A 25,807-nucleotide genomic window follows, 5' to 3' on the forward strand; every position below is an offset into this window, starting at 1 on the left:
GTGGAGGGGTCGAGTTGGGAGAGGCAGGCAGAGGCCAGGCCTTCCTGGGTCTAAAATTCACGGTGAGCTTTTCAAAAATAATTCTGGACGTGAGGAGAACCCCTGGAGTGGCACAGTCAGCTTTGTTCTGTGTTCCGTGAGGCTGACCTGGGCCTCCCGCGTGGTGCTCGTGGTAAAGGTGTAGGGCACCCAAGAAACACGGGTTCAGTCCCTGGCTTGGGAAAGTCCCCTGGAGAAGGGCATGCAAACCCACTGCAGCGCTCTTGCCTGGAGAGCCTCGTGGACAGAGGGCTCTGGCGGGCTGCAGTCCGTGGGGTCCCAGAGTCGGAAATGGCTGGAGCGACTTGGCACTCACACACACAGAGGTGGCCTTACCAGCAGGTGGAGAGAGGCAGTGAGAATTCACCCTGCGGTGCGTGCCTGGTTACAGAGAGAGCACTGTGGTCAGCTCTGCTCCTGACTGTTCAAGGTGGCTTTCTTTTTCCATTCCAGAATATGGTTGAGCCCCTTGTACCCCCGAATCGTCCACGGGACCCACGGATCTGGAGAGTCGGCCACACACTTCAAAGCTGACCTCATCAGCTACCTGGCAGCTTATAACGCCGCCCCTCTCAAGGAGTGGATAGACACCATCCAGGAGCACGACCTCTCAGAAACAAAGTAGGATAAACATGGCCTCTTAGCAACTCAGGGGCTTACCCTGAGGACCGCGTGAGGTCTGGGGTGCAGGGGCCTGGCGGGTGGTGGAGAGGCACTGGGCTGTCCTTCAGGAAGTGGCAGAGCGGGGCCCGTCCCTGTCGGCACCTTCTGGTCCTCAGGCGCTGGACTGAAGGCTCGGGGCTCTCCCCACTCACCTCAGTCCCCACTGGAGTGCCTGCTCTGAAAGTCACCAACTTCTTTGACTTCCACCCTGTGGGGGCCCCACAGGGTGCTTGAAAGTGATTTAAGTGTCAGTTAGCTCGGAGGAGGAGGCACCTCCAGACAGCGGGTTGGCTCTCGGAACACTTCACGCTTAGTACTAGTGTTTGCGTATGTTTTGAGGCCCACGCGTCACTGTGTTCTCTAACTTGTATTTTGTATCGTTTTAGTGTTTACCTTATTGCCTCAACCCCAGGACGCTTTCAAGGAAATCAGAAAGATAATTGGGGACATTTCAGGCTTAGGAAGGTAATGAAAATTTTTACTATTTAAAAAAATTGTATGTCCACTCCTATTTCATTTATAATGGTCTGTTTTGAAAGCAGCTTTATAATATCTCTAGCACAACTCTCGGCAAGCATTAGGCACTTGGAATTGGTCATCTAATTACGGTTCTGTTAATTACTTGCATTTTGACATTTTGCCTCTTTCATAGGTGCAGAGTTAGTTAGCAGGCCTGAATGGCAAAAGCGTGTGGACAGTTTTTAGTTTTTTAATTTCTTGTAGTAAAGATAATTAGAGACTTTGTATTTATACAAGTAGTTTTTGCTCAGCATGTGAAGGATTTTTTTATTTTATGTCAAGGATTTTTCACACAGGTTCAACAAAGAACAGAAAATAGTGTTGAGCAGAGACCACAACTGAGCTATGATGTGCTTTTCTTGCTAAACCGATGCCCTAGAAATTGCAATTATGAGAATGACATTTGCTGCTGGTATGAAAATAAGCCAAGAAAGATCTTTAACAAAATAAAACAAGCAGCAGGTTAAAGCTTCAAGTTTCCTCCCTCTCTCTAGGAGTCAGTTTACCTTAGTAAATTCCCAACACGATTTCTTAAACACCCCTCTTTTTCCATAGATTATTGATGCTGTGTGAGAATTCCCCTTGGCCGATGACAATTTTTAATTTCCTGTTTTTAAGTGAGACCACAGCTGAAAGCAGGCAGGGTCTCCACACCACCATCTTTCTGTCTTGAACTCGGGAGCAGGGGCGTCCCAGAGGCTGGGTAGTTCACTCACTCAGTCGTGTCCGACTCTTTACAGCCCCATAGACTGTACAGTCCATGGACTTCTCCAGGGCAGAATCCTGGAGCGAGTAGCCTTTCCCTTCTCTAGGGATCTTCCCAACCCAGGGATCCAACCCGGGTCCCCCGCATTGCAGGCGGATTCTGTACCAGCTGAGCCACCAGGGAAGCCCAAGAATACTGGGGTGGGTAGCCTATCCCTTCTCCAGCGGATCTTCCCGACCCAGGAGTTGAACCCGGGTCTACCCTCATTGCTGGTGGATTCTTCCCCAGCTGAGCCACCAGGGAAGCCCACATCCTGGGTAAGTGCACGGCTTTGTGAGCTGATACCCACAGCAGGGCCAAATCCTGGCCGGTTACAAGCCGGGTAATGACTCTCGACATCTGTAGAACGGCCATAATGGCCTACTTCCCTCACAGAGTCGTGTCGAGATCGGATGAGGAAAGGAGGGCAAAGCGCGAATTGGTTGTTCAGCAAGCACTTGCGGGCTGTAGCTGGTGGACTGCTGGCTCAGAAAGGCCGGGTGATCACACACACTTGTGCAGGGTCCCTGTGTTACTGAAAGCGGAGTAGCCTCTTACCCGGGTTTGCGACCCCTTCGCACAGTCAGGAGCTTGTGTTGCATCACAGCTGTCTTCCAGGAGAGACGGGGCGCAGTCAGAAGTCTGCCCCCTGCTGGGGAAGAGACGCCCGGGGCCGGGGCCTCCGTCCTGCGGCTGATCAAGGGCTGAACCCAGGACGGTAGCCGAGTCCTGTGATTGTCGGCTCAGCCCTGCTTCCTGCCCATGCTGCTCCCAGGGCTGGAGCTGAGAGCGTTTGGGCCCTGGGGGGAAGTGTGTTTATAAGTATTAGTGCCTACTCAGTGGTAAGGAGGATAACGCATATACCCCGAACCACGCCTCTGTCAGACTGTGAGCTCGCCTGGAACAGGAACTGTTGCTGTCTCCAGCCTCTAGGAAGGCGCTCAGCACAGGTTTAAAGAGAGAAAATTCTCAAGTGTTTTCTGACTTGTTTCTGCAGCTTTGCATAAATATCAAACAAAGCAGGACAAGCAGGTCAGTCTTCCCCAGGGCTTACGGTGGTATGTATTCGTATGTAAATATATTCTCTTTCATTTATGGAGCATCATAGCTGCCCAGAGCCCAAGCCTTTTTCAAATGATAGGAGTCAAAATATATAATAGTTTGACCTTCTAGGTTTTATTTCAGTGTATTAAACCTTTGGCATTTCAAGGCAGAAGGCTAATCTCATATGGCAGGTTGCTAGTTTGTCTGATGTTGCTACTAAAATGGGTCATTTTTTAAAAAATATAGTTAAGTACAAATCAAAGAATTTTGGAAGAGAAATACTTTTATCCACTTACTGCATTAAAATAATTTTTTTTCAGTATTTAAAAATATTTCCCAGAGGATTAACATATATACAATACTATATATAAAACGGATAACTAATAAGGACCCTACTGTATAGCACGGGGAACTCTCCTCAGTACTCTGTAGTGACCTCTATGGGGAAAAAAATCTGAAAAAGAGTGGATATATGTATGACGGATTCACTTTGCTGTGCACCTAAACTAACACAGCATTGTGTGTCAACTATACACCAACAAACGTTTAAAATACAAAGTGAAATTTTTCCCAAAGAAGAAAAGCTGTACGTGGGTATGAAACTGAGCGTTAACCATTTTCAACATTTCCTTGTGAGCTGGGCAATCCGCGGACAGGAGACCATGTTCTGAGCCATCACGGCTTTTCTCCCGCGTGACCAGACTGACCCCAGCATCTGCTCTCGCTCTCTCGCAGCTTCTGAAGGAGCACGCCTCCCCCGCACCTGGAGCAGAATCTTGGCCTGTCATAGGTCAGTTCTCCAGCATCGGCTCCATGGGGGCAGACGAATCAAAATGGTTGTGTTCTGAGTTTAAGGAGAGCCTGGTGACCCTGGGCAAGGAGAGCAGGACCCTAGGAAGTGCTGTTCCTCTCCATCTGGTGAGTGCCCCTCCTCCCTGAGGTCACTGTTCTTAGCCTCTGGTCCAGGAGAAGAGTCAGATCTGTCCTTGCTGCAGAAAGGGGTTTCATTCCGTGGATCAGGGATGGAAGACGTTGAACGCAGGGCGGTAGCACTGCCGTTTGTAATCAAGTCTAATAGCGTCCGGTGCCGGAAGCTTCCTGGTTTTTTCCAAGCTCTGGCTCAGCCACAGACTAGCCTGCAGATTCCCCATTCCTTCCTTTAGGTTGTCAAGCCAAGAAAAAAATTTTGATAAAACATTGCCAGCAGAATTACAGGCATTATCAATGATTTAGAGACCTTTGAAGTGAGAATTGTACATTCAGTTCAGTTTTTCTTCGGGTGTTTCAGAGGAAAAATACTCACTGAAATGTGATTTTCTTTCATTGACTGTAAATGCTTCCTGTAGTTTAATTACTAGTAGTTCAATAGTTTTCAATAAGATGGGAACTTTTTAAAGCACATTTTCTAAGTCTTGAAGTATTATTTCTAATAGAGATTTTCATCTTGGTAAAAACTAAACTTCTTTCCTTTTAACACAGATAGATAGTTTCTTCAACGTGGCACATTCTAAGTGTGGTTGTTTTTATTTTTAGATCTATCCTTCAGTGGAAAATGTGCGGACCAGCTTAGAAGGATATCCAGGTAGCTGTTGGGAAGACTGTCCCGACTGAGTTTCTGTGTGTGCATTTCATAAATACCCTGGTAAACTTTTTAAAACAATGAGAATGCCTTCCTCCTTGAGGTCAGAAAGGTGTTGATGAGAAATTTGGAGATTATTCTCTCTTAACTGGATGAGGGTCTTTAAAGAAGGTAATATTGAGTGGTGCTGTGTTCTACAGATGATGCCACCCAGTTGAGCAATTTGAGTGCTGTTTAATCCTCACAGTAGCCCTGAGTGTGTGATACTTTTACCAAAAAGATTGTTCTCTCCTCTGCCACCAGTGGTTGTCCAAATAAGACATCCAGATAAAGCCAGCTTCCGCCACAACCCCGTGCTGTGCCTTTTTCTAACACCTCTCCCTCTCCCCCCACATACGGCCTAAAGTACTACGTGGTTCTTCCAGAGTTGAATCCCTGATACAGATCATGTTGAGGGTCCGGAGCTGAGGCCTAATACTGAGATGAAATCTCTGGTGTGATGTAGTTTGGTTGATACAGCTCGTCTCTCAAGGGCTTCATCTGTGAACCCCGGGACTGCTTTGGAGACACCTCTCAGTCCTGTCCTCTAGTTCCCTCATGTCAGTGCTGGGCACTTAGCTAGTTTGGAATTCAGCAGCCCCCAGGTAGTGTATTGAGAAGGCATTACCAAAATCCCAGAGAGGGCATATGTGTGTGCTGAGTCGCTTCAGTCGTGTCCAACTCTGTGACCCCATGAACTGTGGCCCACCAGGCTCCTCTGTCCATGGGATTCTCCAGGCGAGAATCCTGGCTTCTAATTGTGTTTCCACTTGGAACTGTACCTTTATTCGTTCTGTAGGACTATGGCTTTTAGGATTCCTTTTTTAAAACATAGTGGTTTATTGAACATTTTAGTGATCCTTGGTTTTGCATTTGTAAGAATCTGTGTAGCTAGGACAGAGTCTCTTTGGAAATATCATCATAAAAGGTGAAGGAGGCAGAGACAACCAGGCTTTCATCCTAGTCTCCCCTCTCCCAGTGTCCTGGTCTTGGGCCCAAAAACAACGCACGAGCCCTCGCCTTGCAAAGAGTATCTCAGGGCGTCCCACCTGCGCGAGGGCAGCAGGGTGGGCCAGGCCCATCTCTGGCCTCTCTAAACGTTGAAGTACCACCTCCACCCCCTCCAGTGGTTAAATACCGTTTCCTGTTGCGATAGTAAACATTTACTACTTGATACGCACCCTAAGAAGGAAATGGCAACCCCATCCGGTATTCTTGCCTGAAGAATCCCGTGGATAGAGGAGCCTGCTGGGCTGTGAGTTACCTGGTGGGCAAGAGTTGGACAGGCATAAGCAACTAACACTTTATGCACGTCTAAGAAAGGAAACCCCTTAGAGAGGACACACCTAAAGCAGGGGTAGATGTTTCCTTTCAAAGAGCTTTTCCGTGAGATGAAATTACTAGTGGCTTCTTTAACCACTGTATATAGATTTTCTTAATGAAGATCCTCAAATTATAGTCAATAATTTTTATTTGTTTACTTTATTTCTCTTATTTTAAAAGCTGGGGGCTCTCTTCCCTATAGCATCCAGACGGCGGAGAAACAGAATTGGCTTCATTCCTATTTTCAGTAAGTAATCCGGTTAGAATGCTGCTGCTGCTGCTTTCAAGTAAAATAAGAATGTTGTCTGTCTGATTTTCTTAAAAAAAAAAAAAAGAGAGAGCTTTACATAATATGCCTGTATTTTTAATCTATTTATGTTAGTGATAGAAATCCCTTAAAGTTCTAGACATTTCTTGGAATTGGTTTTTAATACCAGAGTCTAATTTATCTCTGTGAGGTTCCTGTTTAAATATTGACATCCAAAGCAAAAAGATTAGTGAAAGAACATGTTGGGAAATTTAGAATTTACACAAGCAGCGTTTTAGTTCATATTTCCAAAATATGCCACCTCTGTGTACACACTCATGTGCTGGGAAGCTGCAGGCTTTCTGAGGGGAGGACCACGCCCCTTCCCCGGGGCACACGGCAGCCTTCGGCTCGCTGCTCGGCCCAGCCAGCGGCCGAACGTCCAGGCTGAAGGGATGCTCTGCGTCCTTCCCGCCACCCACCCTGCAGTCTCACCCTGGCTTCAACAGAGGTATACTTGAGCTGGAACCAGAAACTCAGGCAGGTGACCTTTCAGTAGCTTTAGTCTGGGAATTCCCTGCCGCTGCAGTGGTTAGAACTGCTTGCGTTCACGCCAAGGGCCTGGGCTTAGTCCCTGGTCAGGGAACTAAGATCCTGCAAGCCGCCCACGGCATGGCCGATTCAGGATGCCATCCTGGAGCCTTTCTGTAAGGCTTTCTGTGGAGGTGTTTGATTTTATTTTGCAGAGGACGTTTCTTCAAATTGAGCCCCTTTGAGTACTGTGTTCTTACAAGCGAAGTTTGTTTTTAACTTGTATTCATTTGTTCATCGGCCGCCCTGGGTCTCTGTTGCCACGAGCAGGCTTCCTGTCTCGTTGCGGGGCACGGGGGGCTACTCTCTACTCGCGGGGCACGGGCTTCTCGTGGTGGTGGCTCCTCGCATTGCGAAACACCGCTCTGCGGCGCGTCAGTAGTTGCAGCTGGAGGGCTCGACAGTTGCGGCTGCCAGGCGCGATGGTTTGGCGCACGAGCTCGGTTGCCTCGTGGCGTGTGGGATCTTCCCACAGCAGGGATCGAACCTGTGTCCCTGCCCTGGCGGGTGGGTTGCTAACTGCTGGACCGCCAGGGAAGCCCCACAAGTGAATTTAATAATCTGATAATGACTGCCGAATCCCAGTTTTACTCTTTCAAACAGTCTGTTCTCTTGAGGGACCGCCCTCTTCTGTTCATAAGTGAGGATTCTTACCTCGTGATATAGGTCTTTTTTTCCCCATGAAACCTTAGTCCCCAAAATGCGGGAAACTTAGAAACCAAGCTTAGACACGACTGTCTGCATTTGACTGGCATATCTCTGAGTGACCCCCTGCTTTTCGGCACTGCATCTCGATATTCATGCTGTCTGTGCTTTTCCATCTTGCGTCTTGCTCCTTAAGCATTTGGTGAGCCTTTCCTACTCAGCACTGTGCTCTGGGAACACAGGTCCTGCCTTTAAAGAGGCAGGGTGCGCTTACGCGCGGTGAGAAGCGCGACAGACAGTGTGCGCGCGTAGGTATATGTGTGTTCCTGGCAGGCTGCGAGGGCCGTGCGCCTGCAGTTCCAGTGCTTTTTGTAGGTGGCATTTTCTACGCACCCACATTCTGAAATGAACATGTGTTATTCTGTTAGCTCAACAGGATTTAGGACGTTATCTCAGCTCATATCACAGAGAACAATGTACTCGCCGTTTTTTACACGTCAGGATTTTGCTTTTCATACAGTTTTCTCATATTAGGGCTGTGATGACCCGTCTGTGTTCTGACTCGTGGTTTGTGCCTTTCCATCACCAGCAAGTGGTCAGCTGACACGTCAGGCCGCAGCAACGCCATGCCACATATCAAGACTTACCTGAGACCCTCTCCAGACTTCAGTCAGATTGCTTGGTTCCTTGTCACGAGGTACGAGTTCTTATATTCTTGATGGGAAAAATTGTTAAAATGTATTTGCAACTCCTGGGAAGAGGGCTGAATGCACTTCCAAAAAGTGGTTCTGTGAACCATCCTTCGTTTTCTCTTAAACATGTACGTATGTTTGTGTTTTTGTGATTTGTTGTTTAGCCACTAAGTCCCAACTCTTGGGAAAGTGGTGGCTGCCTTTGGTGTCCTCGTGAGAGGTACACGACAGAGCCCAGTGCTGGGGACAGAAGGACCCACGACACGCGAGGCCACAGTCACACCTGTTCCAGCCCTGCCCTCGAGGCTATGGAGGATGCCAGGGGCACTGGTGCCCTTCTCCCTGCTGTGTGCCTTTAAAAAGAGAAACTTCTGCCCCTGACGAGGAGGGTGCCTGGGTATGAGGTGTGCCCTGTAGATGTCCTGGGTGGAGAAGTCATTGTCTGGGGCAGGAAGTGCCAAGGCGAGCAGAGGTGTAGAGGGCTTGTGCCCCTCTGTGGGCGTGGAGCTCAGCCCTAGCTGCTGCTGTGAGTGCAGAATTGTTCATTGCTCCCCTGATTTCACTGTAAATAAAACACCCTTGCAAAAGCTAGGTTACAGCCAGTGTCCCGAGAGTTAATGTGATGAGAAACCCAGGCACAGTGCTGCCCAGTCTCCCACAAAGTCAGCCAACAGGAACATGAATTCAGGCATCGTGCGGGCCCTTGAGCACTCTCCAGAGGGGCCCACGCTTCCGTGCCAGCCACCAGCGTGCGCAGGAACTGCCTGATGTTACATGTTAAACCAAGTGACTAAGTTGAGGGAGAAAGACCTGGCTGTTGATTCTGGTTCTGTGACATCCTGATGCTGTGTGTGACCCTCGCTTCCTGTACACTCTGATCAGTCAGTAGGGCTAGGTGAAATAATCTATCTGCTTCTGATTCTAAAACACCACCCTCAGAAGCGGTGCTGAGAACCGGGCCATCGTACACCCCAAGGGCCACTTTATTACAAGCTCGTTATTTTGCTCTGTATTGAGGCCCTAAAATGCCGTGCCGTTTCCTTCGATCAGATCTGGCAGATTCGCTACCAGTTTGGGTGCCAGGACGCTACCCCTCGTGTTACTTTTCTGTACTCATCAAGGCTCTTACTGGAATCATGCCACTTTGCAGGAATGTTGAATTTGAAGGCTGTTCTTCCAACTGTGGTGAAAATCCTCTTAACTTAGAATGCTTTTTCTCAAAATAGGGTCAAAACAAATAGAGAAACATATCAGTTATTGGGTAAAAGTGGTCTCGTCTAGCACCATGGGTTTTTGCTGGGGAAACGGGTGCCCAGAGAAATCAAGCTTTCAAAAGCATGCCGCTCACCACAAGGCCAGGATGGGGACGACTGTGCCAGCGAGGGCACTGCCTGGACTCCGCGCGTAACTGACTGGGGCTGCTTCAGAGGCGAGTCCTGGGTTTGGGGTGTGGCCAGCAGGGAGGTGGGAGGTGGTCACCCTCTAGAGAAGGCAAGAAGCAAAGCTGGTTTTGGTGGGAGGATGGTCAGCTGGATCACATCGACCTCTCGAGGTGGGAAGGCTGAGTGGAATTGTCTTTTGGCGGTGCTCGAGTCAGAAGGTCAGCGTGTGCGTAGTACGTTTTGGAGTTCTCTTCAGAACTGAATGTTGACACCTTGAGCCTGTGTGTGGACGCTCGGGGAGAGTGGAGCCGAGGGCTGGTGCCCGGGAGGGGAGGAACAGACCAGGTCTAAGCATCACACCTCCCGGGTTCCCAAGCCATGCGGGCGGGTTGGGCCCAAGCCTTCCCTCCCAAGTTACGGAACAGCTGGTCACCATCCTCCAGAAACACTCTTCCTTCTACTTAAGCAATGTTCTGCGTTGTATTTTTGACATCGTAAAGTTTAACCATTTCAACCTGTGTCTACTGAGCACCTACTATGTGGCAGGCATTTCTCCAGGTTCAGGGAGTGCCGTGATAGCACACAGTCCTGACTCCACGGTAGTGAGAATCGCATAGAAACCAAGTTTATTCGTAGATATCAAATGCTAGTAGTCGCTACAGAGAAAAATGAAGTAGAAGAATAATTCAGGTGCACAGTCCTTTACTCAAAATCCTTGAACCGAGACTTAGTTCAGTGTTTGGGGCTTCCTGTGAGTACACATAACATCTGTTTAATATCCGTAGCATTGTTACCAGTGGCCTCACGTTATTCTAGGTCAGCTTTTGTCACCTGATGAGCTCACAGAAAGCAGCTTTGCCAGTGAGCACAGTGAGTTAGGTAATAGCTTAATGTCCAAGTTGGTTTCAGTTGTTTTTAGATGTTCAAAGCTAACATGTGGCGCTTAGTGTTAAATCGCTTCAGTCGCGTCCAGCTCTTTGTGATCCCGATGGACTGTAGCCGCCAGGCTCCTCTGTCCATGGGTTTCTTCGGGCAAGAATCTTGGAGTGGGCTGCCGTTTCCTTCTTCAGGGGACCTTCCCGACCAGAGCCCGCATCCACGTCCCTTATGTCTCCTGCATTGGCGGGCGGGTTCTTTACCACTGGCACCACCTGGGAAGCCCAGCGCTTAAGCTGAGTTTCAGGCATTCTTCTAAAAAAGCAGGTCTACACACACACACACTCATGTGATCCTGACAGCAGTCCTGCAGGTGAGCTGCGTTCGTCCCCTTTACTAATGGGAGAGCTGAAGCACAGTGAGGGTCAGCGTGCGTCCAGAGGCGTGTGCCGTCCCTGTGCCAGGAAGGGAGTCTGCTCCTTAAATAGGACGATCAGGGAGGTCCTGACTGACACAGTGGCATTTAAGCCAAGACCTGAAAGAAGGAAGGGAGCCACGTGGGTGGAGAGCTGGGGGAGGCGTTCCTGGAGAGAGGCGCAGCCGGGAATGTTCTGGTTTGTGTTTGAGAAACAGTATGGGTGCTGCTGGAATGCATGGGCTAGGAGGGCAGAGCAGTCCCTCGGGGTTTGGTCAAGATGACACTTTGGGCAGGACTGTCCTGTTCCCTCTGGGGTGTTGAGTAGCCCGGCCCCACGCACTAAGCACCGCGTCATGGCGAAAGCCGTGCAGATGCCTCTGCCTCTCTCAGTACCCCCTCGGCCGTCTCTCCTGCTGGCGACGCTGTCCCCTTGGAGAAGAAGGTCAGAACTTGGTGAGCAGCTGGCATATGAGTGCTGCTGTTCTTTCCCCTCCGTGTTTCCTGTTTAGAGTGATGAGGCAGGGCTGCACAGAGATCCGTGGGTTCTAGTCCACATGGAGGGATCATGCCAGCAAACCCAGCGGCCCGTCCACAAGGGGCGGATATGCCACATCTTAAGACGTGGGTTGCAGTGAAAGATAGATACTTCAAAGCTGCATACATTTGCCTCCTCCCCCCACTTTTTTTTCTTGACACTTTACTACTTTGCTCTATTGTTAAAACTCTCTGTTAATGTTGATGCTCGGGATGAATAAGTGCTTTTTATTAAAACAATATTCTCAGAAAAAAACTATAATAGTAATAAGCAATATGGATGATAAGCCATGTGAATTTTGACACTAATAATGACTTTTAATAAGCCACATTTGCACATCCAAAGAAGTGTTGCCCTTTAAAATGGTCACCTTGAGAAACTAGGTATTTTATGAAAACCGCTGCCACCGCTCTCACCCTTCCGCCGCTCTTCAGAATTTCCTTCAAAGTGAGCTTCTGTGGCACATCAGTAAGCGTTATCTCTAACAGACATGCTTCTGTTCTGGGCCTTGTGGCTAAGCGGCTAAAGGCAACTGCAGGCTCATTATCTGGCAGTTCCTGTGGGTCAGGCGTCTGGACATGGGTTGGCTGGTCCTCTGCACAGAATCACAGTGTTGATCAAGGCTACGAGCTCCTCTAAGGCGCAGGGTCGTCTTCTAAACTCGCTGGTTGTTGGCAGAATCCCGCTGCTTGTGGCTGCAGGACTGAGGTTTCTGCTCTCTGGGTGACTGAGCTGGGGGCCATTCTCAGCTCTGAGTGCTGCTTCAGGTGCCCTCCACGGGGTCTTCTCCATGAGCAGTTCACAGCGTAGCTCACTGCTTCTTCAAAATCAACAGGAGGGAAACAGAAAAAAAACAAAATCAGCAGGAGAATCTCAGTCCCCAGGAAGGGCCCAGTCCGTCCTTCCAGGCTTCACTTAATTAGTTCAGGCCCAGGATCATCCCAAACCTTCTGATTAACTCAGAGGTCCAGGGATTAGTGACCTGATCATGGGAATGAAATCCCGTTATAGTCACACTGTTTACTCACATTCCAGGAGGGGGATAAACTGGAAATGTACACCAGGGCCGAGGCTGAATCTTGGAGGCCATCTTCCGATTCTGCCCTCCTCTGGCCTCATTCATTACTCAGCTGGGTTCATCCGTCTGCTTCTCCAGCCTTGACTTGAAATAATTTCTTCCTGTTTTGAAAATTGAGGTTTGTTTTCCATAGTCAAGGGAAAGTCTCCTTGAGCATACTCACAAGACGGGCCCTCGGGCTCCCCAGAGGCTGTTTGAGAAGTGCAGCCCCAGCATTATTTGGAGCCAAAGGAGGCAACTTGATTGGAGGGAGGTTCTAACCCTGCAGCATGATGGCTTTGGGACCCACACTCAGTAAGTCTTTTAAGAGATAAGCAGACTCTTACAAGACACAACTCCCCCCGCTGCCCCCACCCCCGACCCAAGAAGAAAAGCCTCATCACTTCAGCCTCGCACTTCGTGTTTCCTGTGGAGTGTACATGGCGGTCGCGGCCGTTTCTCAGCCCATCCTAAGTAGAGGGTGCTGGCTTCCTGGTCACAGAGATTGGTTTTACCCAACTGACATTTCACAAATGGGAAACCGGCTTGAAATCAGGGACTGCTAGCTTTCATCTAGTTTTCATCTTCTACTTTATCCTTTTATATTTGCAGATACCCTGTTTTCTCCCTCCCTCCCTCTCATGCTGTGCTGTGACCGGGCTTCTCACTGGAAGCGTGTGTAGAGCCTAGGCCATGTTTCGGTATTAGGTGGCTGCCGCATCACCAGAATCTCCCCTGAAACCATTTTTAGTGAAGTCTCTTTGTGAACGGACCTGTCTCCATCAGTTTCTGTCCTGCTCTAAGAGAAAAGAAGTTCGGAAGTCCCATACTGTTTTTCCTACTGGAGTGCTCTTCCTGACACTTGGTAATTTTGTGAAATACGTGTGGTTTCTTGCAGACCAGTAATGATGGTGCCTGTATGGTACTCGCTCTGCAGTGGCCCAGGAAATTGTGAGTGAGCGGGCGGCACCCCTCTTCCTCTAGCTGCCGCTCATTTTCTGAGCTTCTCAGGTTTTAAGTATGTTTTCCTTTCTGTACTGTCCAGCGCTCTTAAGCTTATTTTTAAGGATTTTCTCAAATCTTCCCCTTTGAAACTTCTGGCTCAGCAGACATGAGTCATTATTTTTCCTTTGTGTTTTTGTAAGGCTTTCAGGTGGCTCTGTGGTAAAGAATCCACCTGCCAGTGAAGGAGACTCAGGTTCAATCCCTGGGTCGGGAAGATGCCCTGGAGGAGGAAATGGCTACCTACTCCAGTGTGCTTGCCTGGGAAACCCCATGGATACAGGCGCCTGGTGGGCTGCAGTCCGCAGGGTCACAAAGAGCCGAACACGACTGGGCGTGCGCACAGCACTCCTTGCCCGGCCCTTTTGTGTCCTCCTTGCTGGCTCTGAGGGCATTCATTGGCCTCGGTTTATTATGAGCTGCTTGGGCGCCCATGCCAGGGGCTTGCTTACCTTTATTCTCAGCATCTAACGCATCTGACCTGTGCCCAGTTAGTTTAGGGACCAGTGCATATTTAAATCAGAGCCCTTTACAAAATACTTCTGTTCAAATAGGTCATATCTACATATCACAGGTCAGGGGTGTGCAGAGTGAAGTGTCTTCTCCTCCTCGTTCCCCAGCCATCCTGCTCATCCTCAAACCACCACTGCTGGTTTCTTCACTTTAACCCCATCAACCCTTTCAAACTCAGGTACCTCGGATGATGATGATATCCCATCAGCCATGGAGGAAATACAGTACTATGGAGGAAATAGCCCCGAGGTAGAGTCCAAAGATCCATGTCCTAAGCTGGGATTGCCACATACTAGCCTTGCCACTCAAATCTTGGAAAAATCATTTCTTATCTGGGCCTTTATCTGACTTGTGGAGTGATCAGAGGACAATGATAGGAAGTAAATGTGGCCGTTACCCATTAAAGTGTATGAGGGGTTAACTGTTAGTTAACCACTTAATTTTTACTGGCTGTTGACAACCACGTGTTATTATTAACGTCATATTCATTAGACCTCTAGGGAGTCAAGAAAGCTTATCAAGACTTTATCTGTTTGGTTTATATGAAAAAAGGATGTGTAATATGTGACCTAAAGACTTTTGATAAATAAAGCCTTTACTGAACTCAGTGTGGTTAAGTTTAAGACTAGTCATAATTATTCTATAACAGCAACACAAGTATATTCAGCCAGAAGAATGTATTCAAAGAAACTTAAAGTTAGCACTTTGGGCTGAACTTACTAGAATGTTATATCGGCAGGCTTTTGTCTGGTTTCTTTCATGGAAAGCTATTTATAGTTCTCAATGCTACTGTGAAATCATCCCATGTTTGATGGGCAGCCTGTTATGGAAATTACCAGAACATAATGACAAAGACAGTGTTTAAATTTTACCACAGGACCAAGCAGGCAAGAAGATGAGCTTGAAGAAGCAGCCTTGGCTGAGAAGATAGTGCCTGGGAGTGTCTGGCAAACCCCAGTGAGAACAGTTATGAAAGCCGTGCATTGTGGGTGGGCAGAACAGATCGCTGTCACAGTTGCCTAGCAACCGACAGGACAAGTAGATATGTTGGTGCTGCCACTTTAGGGGAAAACAAGATGAGTGCTTGACTACAGAACCGCTGCGGCTGTTCTGAGGAAACATTAAGGGCACGCGCCGCCTCTGCCTCTCCCCACAGTAGTGCGGTGCTTCTTTAGTGTCTGGTCCTTTGATTCGGAAACAAATAGTCTGTTTCCTCCTTTGAGCTTTTAAAAAAAAAAATCACAGTGGACCTCACAGAAAAATTATTCCTAGATGTCACTGGCGTGGGCTCGGTTCCCTGGCACTACAGCTCCAAGGTACTGGTATTAGTTGGCATGCCACATGCACTTTGTTACGGATGACTGTTAGGAGCGCCAACGTCTGCGAGCGACTTCCTTTGTGCGTATGGGGTGATCGCAGGCCCCTTGCCTTCTCTTGCTCTGGTGTGAGCAGACCGAGGCCAGCGCGTGCCCCCTTCCATGCTCGTGGGAGCAAGTCTCAAAGTGTTAGCCCTGCTGGGAAGAAGCTTGGGACCCCAACCTAGGGTCTCTAGACCCTCGAACTTCAGCACTGCTAGGGACGAGCGATACCTGTGGCTGGAGGTGAGGCGCTGTCTGGGAGGCCTGCAGCAGGAACCAGCCTCCAGGGAACACGCCTCACAGATGACGGCAGGTGTGTGCGCGCTGACTGTATGCTCACTCCCTGAATCCTCCCTGTTAGTAGCGAGGTACTCGGATCCTCATTTTAGAGCTAGGAAGCTAAAGCAGAGAGGCCTTAAGAAACATTCCCGAGGAGGCCCAGCTGGCAGGGTGATGGGGTAGGACTCACGCCCCGAGAGTCCAGCGTGACGTCCGTGCCTATGTGCCAGACGCTGCTCTGGGCTTTGGTGCCAGATGATGAACAGCGCGTGGTCCCTGCCCTCAAGGAGCTTGTATTCTAGCTGTTGAGGCCCTGGTGCCTTCTGCTTTGGCATCGGCCCTGCTGGCTGAGGCTTGGGAGAACACGCAGCTCAAAAGCTCACGGCAGCCTCGTTCCCCGAAGACCGCCATGCCAGACCTTGCCTCCTCCTGGTTAGCAGCCTCCCCCTCTGCTAAGCCAGGCATCTCCCCCCAGCTCTTCTCTCCCAGCGTTTAGCCCAGAATGCTCTGACTTCCTGCTGTCGCTTTGCCAGAGCCTTGCCTCCCTCCTCCCGCAGTGAGGTTTCGGTTTCTGCCGTGGCTGTCCACTGTGGCCCCTGCTGCGCGCTCAGGCGACAGCGTGGCTGCTGTGAGGGGCCTGAGGCTGCTCTTCCCTAGCCTTGTGCCTCCTTGCCTCTGCTAGTCCAGCCACTGACCATCCCTTCTGTGCCAGGATTTGACACGGTCCGGTGCTTAAATCTTCAGGGCTCTTTTTATTGGCTGCACCAGAGACAACATTCGGAATCTTAAACAGTTCCCTGACCAGGGATCAAACCCGTGCCCTCTACAGTGGAAGCTTGGAGTCTTACCCACTGGAGTACCAGTCTTAACTTACCCACTGGAGCGTCCCTTCAGGGCTTTCTTGAAACGCTTCATCCTGGTTATCAGTTCCCACTTACTAGTCGACATCTGGGACCTGAGCTGGGGCCTGACTCCTCCAGCTTCTGCCCAGCTACTCTGTTCACACCAGACCCAACCACGTGGCACAGAGCTTCGTGGCGCAGAGCTTCGTGCCGCGAGCCTGGGTCTCGTGGGCCGCTTCTCATCCAGCCTTTCACCTGCTCTGCCTTTGTGGATCCACACTCGGCCCCTGTTCTCAGCACCAGGCCGGGCCTGTGGGCCTGCCAGCATCCGGAGCTTGGGGTAGTGATCGCTCCGTCTGCCAGTCTGCCGAGCTCTTCATCAGCGTGGAGTTAGTCGTGTGTGTGTGCATGGGAATTCACAGTTCCCTCTGTGGCAGTTAAGGGCATCCAGGGCGGCAAAAGCCGGGGAAGGGATGGCTCAGAGGAGAGAGAGACCACTTCTGCGTAAGATAACCACGCTTTGGGACGGGGTCCGTTCTGTGTGTGACAGACCAAGGGGACACACCGGGTGGAAGAAGCCGTGTCCTTGAAGCCGTGTCCTTGAAGCCGTGTCCTTGAAACCCTGGGGCGGAGCGTGCTGCAGGGGGGGCCGGCAGGGGGCGCTGTGCGGGGCGGGGCCGGGGGCGGGGCCCCGGTGACGTCAGAGGACTGGGCGCTTCCGGTGCGGGCGCTCAGGGCCTGTGAACTGGTGTTGCTGATGACGTCTATCGCTGTTCAGGGCTTTGAGTGCAGTTTTCATGGTGATGCCACCCTGTGCTCTCTGGAGCTAAGGAGAGCAGATATTTCATGAACAAAGAAACGGCGCGGAGCCGAGGCGCTCCTCGAGGACATGGTCGAACCAGAGCTTGAACAGCTCCTTCCAAGTCACGTACTCTTTCTGGAATTGGTTTATGGGATAGAAAAGAGAAGCTGAAGCGTGAGGGCAGAAAAAACTACCAAGAAGCTGGTGCAAAGTTCCAGACAAAGGTGGCCGCAGAAGGGCAGAGCAGAGGGCCGTTCACATAAAGGCCTTCTTACAGAAAGACCTGGAGGACACAGGAGCGGGCTGGCGAGAGCAGGCTGGGGCAGCTGGAGGAACCAGGTCGCCCGCAGGGCTGCGGACAGAACTGTCCAGGAGAATTGCCGGCATGGCAGGGCTTGCGGGACCCGTTGCTCACCCCAGGGAGGATGCCCACGCGTCCTGGGAGATCTTAATGGAAACCACTCATGGGCTCCACAGCTTCAGTGCAGAGGCTGTGCCGCCAGGGGCCCGGGGAAGCAGAGGCCAGAGGCTTGCCCTCACAGACTTTGCTGGGGGCCCAGGGGAGGGCTCTTCTTCAGAAAGCCTTTAAAGGGCCCTCAGGTTAATTGACCAGATACGGCTCTTCATCGTACCTTTCATTGTTACTTAGATGTGCAAATGGTCCGCTGCCCGCAGCCGCACCTCTGCTTCTCCACAGCTCCTTCCATGCTCTGAGCTGCTTCCCCTCGTGGGGAGTCAGGGACTGGGCTACGTTGAGGGCTTCGTGCTGTGTCCATGGAGCCCTTGGGGTTCTGGAAACCACTCCCAGAGCCCACTGTCCTGCTCTGAATAGAGGACTCCCTAGGTTTAAGAAAAGGGCTTCCCTGGTGGCTCAGCTGGTAAAGAATCTGCCTGCAATGCAGGAGACCTGGGTTCAATTTCTGGATTGGGAAGATCCCCCTGGAGAAGGGGACGCCTTCCCACTGCAGTGTTCTGGCCTGGAGAAGTCCATGGGGTCGCAAAGAGTCAGACACAACTGAACAACTTTCACTTCACTTTATGTTTAAGAAAAAGTTACTATTACGATAGATAACCTCCCAGAGCCTTCTAACACCATTTCACAGATCTGTTGAAAATACCTACACGTTCCAGGACTTCCCTGGTGGTGCAGAGGCTGGGACTCCACGCTTCCCACGCAGGGGCCTGGGCTCGATCCCTGGTCAGGGAGCCAGATCCAATATATTGCAGCTGAGGCCTGGCACAGCTTAATAAGCAAGTGAGTCCTTTTCAGAGAAAGTATTGGTGCTTTCCAGATGTTCCCTTCGTGCCGCGCTCCACGACTCCCTGAGCACATTCACCTCCTTGTCAATTGCTGCATTCATCCCTCATTATAACCCAGTGGAGTGGGCATATGGTGCTGAGCCCATATTACAGGCAAAGAGATCGATGCCGAAGGATGCTAAGCCCAAGGAGACAGCTGGCAAAAACCGGAACTCACACCTGCGCCTGTGGGTGCGTCCTGTCCATGTGCGGCAGAAACCACCACAGTGCTGTAAATAAAGTATTCTCCAGTGAAACTTAGATAGTTATTTTTAAAAATCTTACAAATCTGTTGCTCTTTTCAAGTCCTTTTTTGCCCATCCACCCAGGAGATGGACCAAAATAATGGAACGTTTCAGTCAAAAATAACCAGCAGTTGTGGCTCATTGGTTACTATTAAGTACATGCTGAAATTCTTTGACATGATATTCTAAATACCAGTTTTGACTTGAGATTTGAAAAGCAACTTTTGATCCCACAGCACAGTATTCTTTGCCATTTTGGATTCTGGATGCTAACCTGATGGCTTCTAAAGCCCTTGTTAATTTGATCTGTGGGATCAAAGAGAGAAGGGCCCTTTTACAGTGCTGGTTGGCCTTTGGGCTGGCCTGTGCCGTGGAATTAAATGGGGGCTTGGCTTCCGAGTTCAGATCAGGAAGCGGGCTGTGGCTGTGACTGAGAAGCAGAGTGAGGCTGTGCGTGGACTCCTCGTCTGTTTGGTGACCAGTAAGTCAGGAGCACTGCTCGAAAAACCCACTCCCAAGGATCTCTTCTAACGCTTCACCCCGCTTATCAGTGGGAAAGCAAGGTCATAGTCGTTTTCATTTTTCTTTCCCTGCTGACGTGTCTTTGTTAATATATTGTATCTGTATCAGATATCAGCCCCCAAATCGCAGCTGATATGATGTGTCCTTTGTGGTAATTAACCTCACAAGACATCTGCTTTAATTTTAACCATGCTTTTAAATTCCAGGCACTGTATTTCTCATATCTGTAGTGAAATTTGGGGGACATGTATCTGTATCCAGGAGACCAAATCATTCTTCACAAAATAAAATAGAAGGTCACTCTCTCTCTGCCTCGGACACTTGTGGTGGGATTGCTAAATCAGTGAAGCAATCTGATGAGTAATTTTTGAACCCATCTACCACTGTAACCTTCTAGGGTTGGGAGACCTGAATGGACCTGCCTTCTGGAGAAGGGCAGTGCTTGGTGAGCCCCACCAGAGAAGAACCGGAGTCGCCCTCCCATAGATTTAGCCAAGTACCATGATGGTAATAGGTGGCATCTGTTACGCGTCATGTATGTGCCTGGGATTCTACACACTTTTTTTTTTTTCAATATTTATTTGGCTGTGCAGGGTCCTAGTTGTAGCGTGCAGGGTCTTTAGTTGCCGTCTGTGGGATCTAGTTCGATCCCTGTGAGAAATCTCTGGAGTCTTAGCCACTGGACCAGCAGGGAGGTACCTGCACATCACTTTTATGAGGCAGGTGTGTTGCCCTACTCTGTAGGTGCAGGACTTGAAGATGAGCAGCGTTGGCCCTCGTCAGGATTGGAGCGTGTGGGCACGCAGGTCCTGCTCCCGCCCATTGCTCCGCTGTGCCTCTCCTGCTTCCTGGTCAGCGGTTAGGCCTCTGCTCTACGTTTTCGTGGTTAGTTCTCTAGGCTGCAGTGAACAAAAGCCTTGATACATTGTATCTTCTAAGCCTTTGTGTGTCAGGCTCTTTTCTTGAATTAATAACACGTTTCTCGCCCGCCTAACATCTGCAGGATTCAGGGCCTGCATACATCTGTGGGCTCGAATAGCCATCAACAGCTTCTTCAAAGAGCTGGAATCTGTGGAGGAGGAAAGGGCTGCCAGCACAGGAGTGGGCAGGGTGGGAGACCTCGCGGAGGAGGAAGTGATGTTTGCAGAGATGTGGAGGCAGTCAGTACATCAGTTAAGTTAACAGCATCACTCCATGGGAAATAGATGGGAAAACAGTGGAAACAGTGTCAGACTTTATTTTTTAGGGCTCCAAAATGACTGCAGATGGTGACTGCAGCCATGAAATTAAAAGACGCTTACTCCTTGGAAAGAAAGTTATGACCAACCTAGACAGCATATTCAAAAGCAGAGACATTACTTTGCCAACTAAGGTCCGTCTAGTCAAGGCTATGGTTTTTCCCTTGGTCATGTATGGATGTGAGAGGTGGACTGTGAAGAAGGCTGAGCACCGAAGAATTGATGCTTTTGAACTGTGGTGTTGGAGAAGAACTTGAGAGTCCCTTGGACTGCAAGGAGATCCAACCAGTCCATTCTGAAGGAGATCAGCCCTGGGATTTCTTTGGAAGGAATGATGCTGAAGCTGAAACTCCAGTACTTTGGCCACCTCATGCGAAGAGTTGACTCATTGGAAAAGACTCTGATGCTGGGAAGGATTGGGGGCAGGAGGAGAAGGGGACGACCGAGGATGAGATGGCTGGATGGCATCACAGACTCGATGGACGTGAGTCTGAGTGAACTCCAGGAGATGGTGATGGACAGGGAGGCCTGGCATGCCGCGATTCATCGGATCGCAAAGAGTCGGACACGACTGAACGACTGAACTGAACTGAGAGGAATCCTGAAAGGGCAGATACAAGATAAACTTGAAGAGCATAGACTTGGTCAGACTGTGGAGGTTCGTAAGCTTTGATATATGCTTAAGGAGAAAGGCTGTGCTGGCACTTAGAGAGCCCCAGGGGGAAGACAGGCAGAGACAGGGCAGTTCATGTGGGGCTGAGGCCTGGAGTAGGAGGGGCTGAGCTGGGGAGGCCTTCTTGGAAACAGGATGTTGTGGCTTCCATGATTGGGAACCCGCCTGCCAATGCAGGGCCATGAGTTCGAATCCTGGTCCGAGGAGATCCCACATGCCTTGGGGCGGCTAAGCCTGCGCGATCTGGAGCCCGTGTCCCACGAGGGAAGCCCCTCAGCGAGAAGCTTGTGCACCACACCTGCAGAAAGCCTGCAGCCAGACCCAGCGCAGACACACACAAACACGCACGCACGCACGCACGCACGCACGCACGCACACACACACAGTGTTATAAGGGGCAGAAAAAGAGACAAAACTCGATACCTGCCTCTATATAGTTGCCACATGAGCCAGCAAGTCCAAAAGGCGGCGACTCCGAGCCTGCCTGAGACTGGACAGAAGCAAATTCAGAAGGAGGCTGGCTTTCGGGAGGGAAGGCACGCTGATGAGTTCCGATTTTTAGAAAGCTGGATTTGGGATGACTGTGCGGTTTCCCCATTGAGAAATCCAGCTTGTGATTGGAGATGCCCACTTGGAAATTTGGTCAGCCATCCAAGCCGGCCAAGTCTGAGCATCATTTTGTTCAAGTGACAGTTGCCGTCGGTGAGTGGGAAGGTCCCAGGGAAGAGACGAGAGGAGAGGTGCAAGGACAGAGCGTCCGTCTAGAGGGCACAGTCGTTGTTCAGTCGATCAGTCGTCTCCAACTCTGCGACCCCATGGACCCCAGCACGCCAGGCCTCCCTGTCCTCCACCACCTCCTGGAGTTTGCTCAAACTCCTGAGGGTACGGAACCACGTGGAAAGAGCAGCAAACACGAGAGAAGCTGAGTCCGAGAGCTGGGAGAGACCAGGGCAGGCACGTGGAGAGGGAGCCACAGAGGCCAGGGGCCGAGGAGGAACGCCGCCCTGCAGCAGAGCAGTCTGCAGCGGGCCCTCAGCCGTGGCACCCCGCCGTCCAGGGCCATCCTGTGCACTGTTGGGTGTCCAGCAGCATTGCTGACCTCCAGAGAATGTCCCCAGACATTGCTAAATGCCCCCTCGGGGCAAAATCACCCCCACTGAGAACCACTGGTCTAGAAGGATAAGGAGTGTAGAAAGCCCATGGGGTCTGGCAGTTAAGAGTATTATTTGAGTAGAAGGCTGGCAGCAGAGGTTTTGAGAGAAAGAGCTGCCGACGCCTTGTTCCAGCACAGCAGGCCCCATCCAGGCTGCTCTCCAGAGTGTAAGCTCAAAGGTTGGCGGTGCTTCAAGCCAGTGGATCTGTAGCAGTTTGTCACAGAGCAGCAACAGGAAACTGAAGCTCACTGCACGTTAATAAAGAAGAAATAAAGGAGACTGACAGCGTAGCTTACAAGTGGAAAGTCACAGAGTCGAACAGAGGTCTAGAAATGCAAGAGAATCCATCGGAATTAAAGACTGTCTTTGCATATACTTAGATACAATTCACATCTTTTGCAGTGAAAATATCTGTCCATATTCCTCACAAGAAATGTTTTCAGTACATACAGAGAAACAGCTCAGGTTCGGCACGGGGAAGCCCGCAGCAATTGCAAAGTGGCATGTGATGCGCGGCGTCATTGCGTGTGTGTGTGAGAGAGAGAGGCAGGCAGGCAGCTGTGGGGCTTGGGGACAGCGAGACCGCAGCCCGAGCCCGAGCTCGTCCTTTCCGCCCTCGTCACCCAGCTGCTCCGTCCCCATCCCCCTCGTGTCGCTGTCCAGCTGTCCACCGTCTGTCTGTGGCATCTGCTGCCCGCCCCCTCCGGCAGGAGGCGTGGCTAAAAGCCCAGTCTGTTGGGCATCTCTGTGCTGGGGCAGCGGGCCAGGGATGAACAATCAGGGATCAATGACAAAAGCGACGTTGTATCAGAGGACACAGTCCCGGATCAGCAGGCATCCTCCGGGGTTCACACACCTTCCAGCAGGATCTTCAGCTCTATCAGCCGCGGCAGGGCTCAGGCCAGGGTGGGCGGTGGTGGACTCTGCCGACGCTGCTGTTACCAGGTTCTCGGCCTTCAGAGGCCCACGGCAGAGTTGGCCCAGAGGTCACCTCTGTTGCTCCCTGCTCCTTTCTCGCATGGCTGTTTTCCCAGCAGGATAGTGTGGATTTTGTCTTTGTGGTCAGAGTATGTAGGTGAAGGGATTGATCTCGTTAGAGGTAAGCACGGATGCCTCTAGTCATTGTAGACTGCTGTCCAGAAAGGGATGCTTGGGCTCATCGGCTGAAACCCCGCCTTCTGGAAGGCAGAAGCTGAGGCTCAGGAGGAAGAGGAGTGCTCTCCGGTGTCACTGAGGGCAGTGTCCTCTCCTGAGCTTGGGGTGCAGGGCCCTGCTCACAACACTGGCCTGCCTGCCTTCTCCGTGTCCCTTCCACGGCCTTCCTGTGCTTTGCTGAGCTTTATTTTAGGAATTGTCCATTATGTTATTAGTTTAAATGTAGCCTTCAAGCTTTAAGCCATGGGACAGAATTCCCATATTGTGGGCTGAGATCAGATCTCTTAACAGCCATGCTCTGCGGGCCATGTCGGAAACTGGACCACAGCTGAGCTCCTGGTCATCAGTCCAGTCCAGTCTCTCAATCGTGTCCAACTCTCTGCGACCCCATGAACTGCAGCACACCAGGCCTCCCTGTCCATCACCAACTCCCAGAGTTTACTCAACCTTATGTCCATTGAGTCGGTGATGCCATCCAGCCATCTCATCCTCTGTCAACCCCTTCTCCTCCTGCCCTCAGTCTTTCCCAGCATCAGGGTCTTTTCCGTGAGTCAGCTCTTCATATCAGGTGGCCAAAGTATTGGAGTTTCAGCTTCAACATCAGTCCTTCCAATGAACACCCAGGACTGATCTACTTTAGGATGGACTGGTTGGATCTCCTTGCAGTCCAAGGGACCCTCAAGAGTCTTCTCCAACACCACAGTTCAAAACCATCAATTCTTCGGTGCTCAGCTTTCTTTATAGTCCAACTCTCACATCCATACATGACCACTGGAAAAACCATAGCCTTGACTGAAGGGACCTTTGTTGGCAAAGTAATGTCTCTGCTTTTTAATGTGCTGTCTAGGTTGGTCATAACTTTCCTTCCAAGGAGTAAGCGTCTTTTAATCTCATGGCTGCAGTCACCATCTGCAGTGATCAGGGCTCCATAAACTGCCCAGTTGAATAACTGACTGTTGGTCTGCTTAGCTGGGGGCTCGGGGGAAATCCTCCCACCCCACGGAGGCTTTGTGACGCTTCCGCTTGCCTGGGCTGAGCCAGGTCTGTTCCGCGGAGTCCCTTCTCTCGCACGTTTCTGGTCAGGGCAGCCCCGAAGGCACTGTGGCTCTAGCTTGTTTGTGGGGTTTCCGCTCGTTGCTGTGGTTCCAGCCTGTTCTCCGCTGTGTGTTCATCCTCGCCGGCTCCTGCCCGCCCTGCAGACGTCAGGCTGCGGAATCAGGGCAAAGTCAGCAACGTTACCCAGACTGCTTTACTGACTCCTGGAGCTCTGATGTCAAATCCCTGTAAATTGTTGTATATAATACAGTACACACGCACACCCCCCAAAGCGCTTCTGTTCGCTGGTTGAACCCGAACTAACATGCATCTCCATCCCCGTGAAGCCCCTGTTTTATTCACTATTACTTTCTCAGTGGGGCTTACAGGCAGTCCACTGTATATGTGGGCCCTTCCTATCTGTGGTTATATATCTGTGATTCAGCCCAGCCGCCTGACTTTCTTAGTGGCTTACTTCTGATGCACATCCAAAGTCCCGCCCTCCAAAGTTCTCCAACGTACAGGTGTTTGATACTCCCAAAGAACGCAAAGTCAGTTCCAGCCCAGCCCTCTCTGGTGATGAAGCACAGACAGTACCCAGAAAGCGCAGCCCTGGGGGAGGAGCTGCAGCTCAGGCCGGCGGGAGGCAGAGGAGACACGGAGAGCGAGCTCGCAGGCCGCAGTGGCCAGAGTGGAAAGCCGGGACAGGCAGGGGGCGCGCGTCCTGGCCGGAGGCGGCTGGAAGCTAAGGCTGCTCTGGCGTTTCAGGAGCCAAAGAGCGTGCCGTCAGGAGGCTTGTAGTGCCACTGTGCGTCTGCCAGACACTGGCAGGCACCCACCCTCACCGTCCACACACACGCAGGCAGGTCAGAGTCTGCACATGTGCACCCCGTGTCCTGGCTGTGGCCGTCCGGGGTCCCAGGGATCCAAACTGTATTCGGAGTGTAAAGAATCATTAAGGGTTCTATTTCAAGGAATAAAAGTTTTATCACCTAGAAAGTCTGGAAGAGACTTTTTAGTCTCATTATTCAGGATAGACTTTAAGGTTCTAGGTGCTTAGAATTCTCTTAGAAGCCAAATACAGACGAGGAGGAAGAGACCATCTGAAGAGGTTCCTCATGGTCTCCATTGATGTTTATCTTGGAATAAGCCCTCCAATCTTGGGATGTTGAGGAAAATGAGACTAGTGAGGGAAAAGTGGAAATGAGCCTTCCAGAAGGTGCCTTTAACCTGCGGTGCTATGCCGACACGTGGAGAGGGTTACCAGGCGGTGACAATCTAGAAGCTGGGAAAACA

The 25,807-nt window shown here is 50.7% G+C and overlaps 1 protein-coding gene across 18 annotated transcripts in view; it reads left to right on the forward strand.

The window, feature by feature from the left end:
* The window catches only part of TDP1 (tyrosyl-DNA phosphodiesterase 1), an 81,594-nt gene that overhangs the window by 27,588 nt on the left and 28,199 nt on the right, over positions 1 to 25,807 (forward strand). For 13 of the 18 annotated variants that reach the window (XM_069597285.1, XM_069597286.1, XM_069597289.1 and 10 more), the window contains 6 exons: positions 493 to 660; positions 1,089 to 1,167; positions 3,746 to 3,928; positions 4,544 to 4,592; positions 6,132 to 6,198; positions 8,024 to 8,131. In XM_069597285.1, the coding sequence (XP_069453386.1) occupies positions 493 to 660; positions 1,089 to 1,167; positions 3,746 to 3,928; positions 4,544 to 4,592; positions 6,132 to 6,198; positions 8,024 to 8,131 (654 nt within the window). Of the gene's footprint in view, positions 1 to 492; positions 661 to 1,088; positions 1,168 to 3,745; positions 3,929 to 4,543; positions 4,593 to 6,131; positions 6,199 to 7,968; positions 8,132 to 25,807 lie in introns of all 18 variants that reach the window. The other 5 variants (XR_011258379.1, XR_011258380.1, XR_011258378.1 and 2 more) reach the window with 2 other exon arrangements.

Source organism: Ovis canadensis, chromosome 7 (genome assembly GCF_042477335.2).
Source record: "Ovis canadensis isolate MfBH-ARS-UI-01 breed Bighorn chromosome 7, ARS-UI_OviCan_v2, whole genome shotgun sequence".
Classification (NCBI taxonomy): Eukaryota; Metazoa; Chordata; class Mammalia; order Artiodactyla; family Bovidae; genus Ovis; species Ovis canadensis.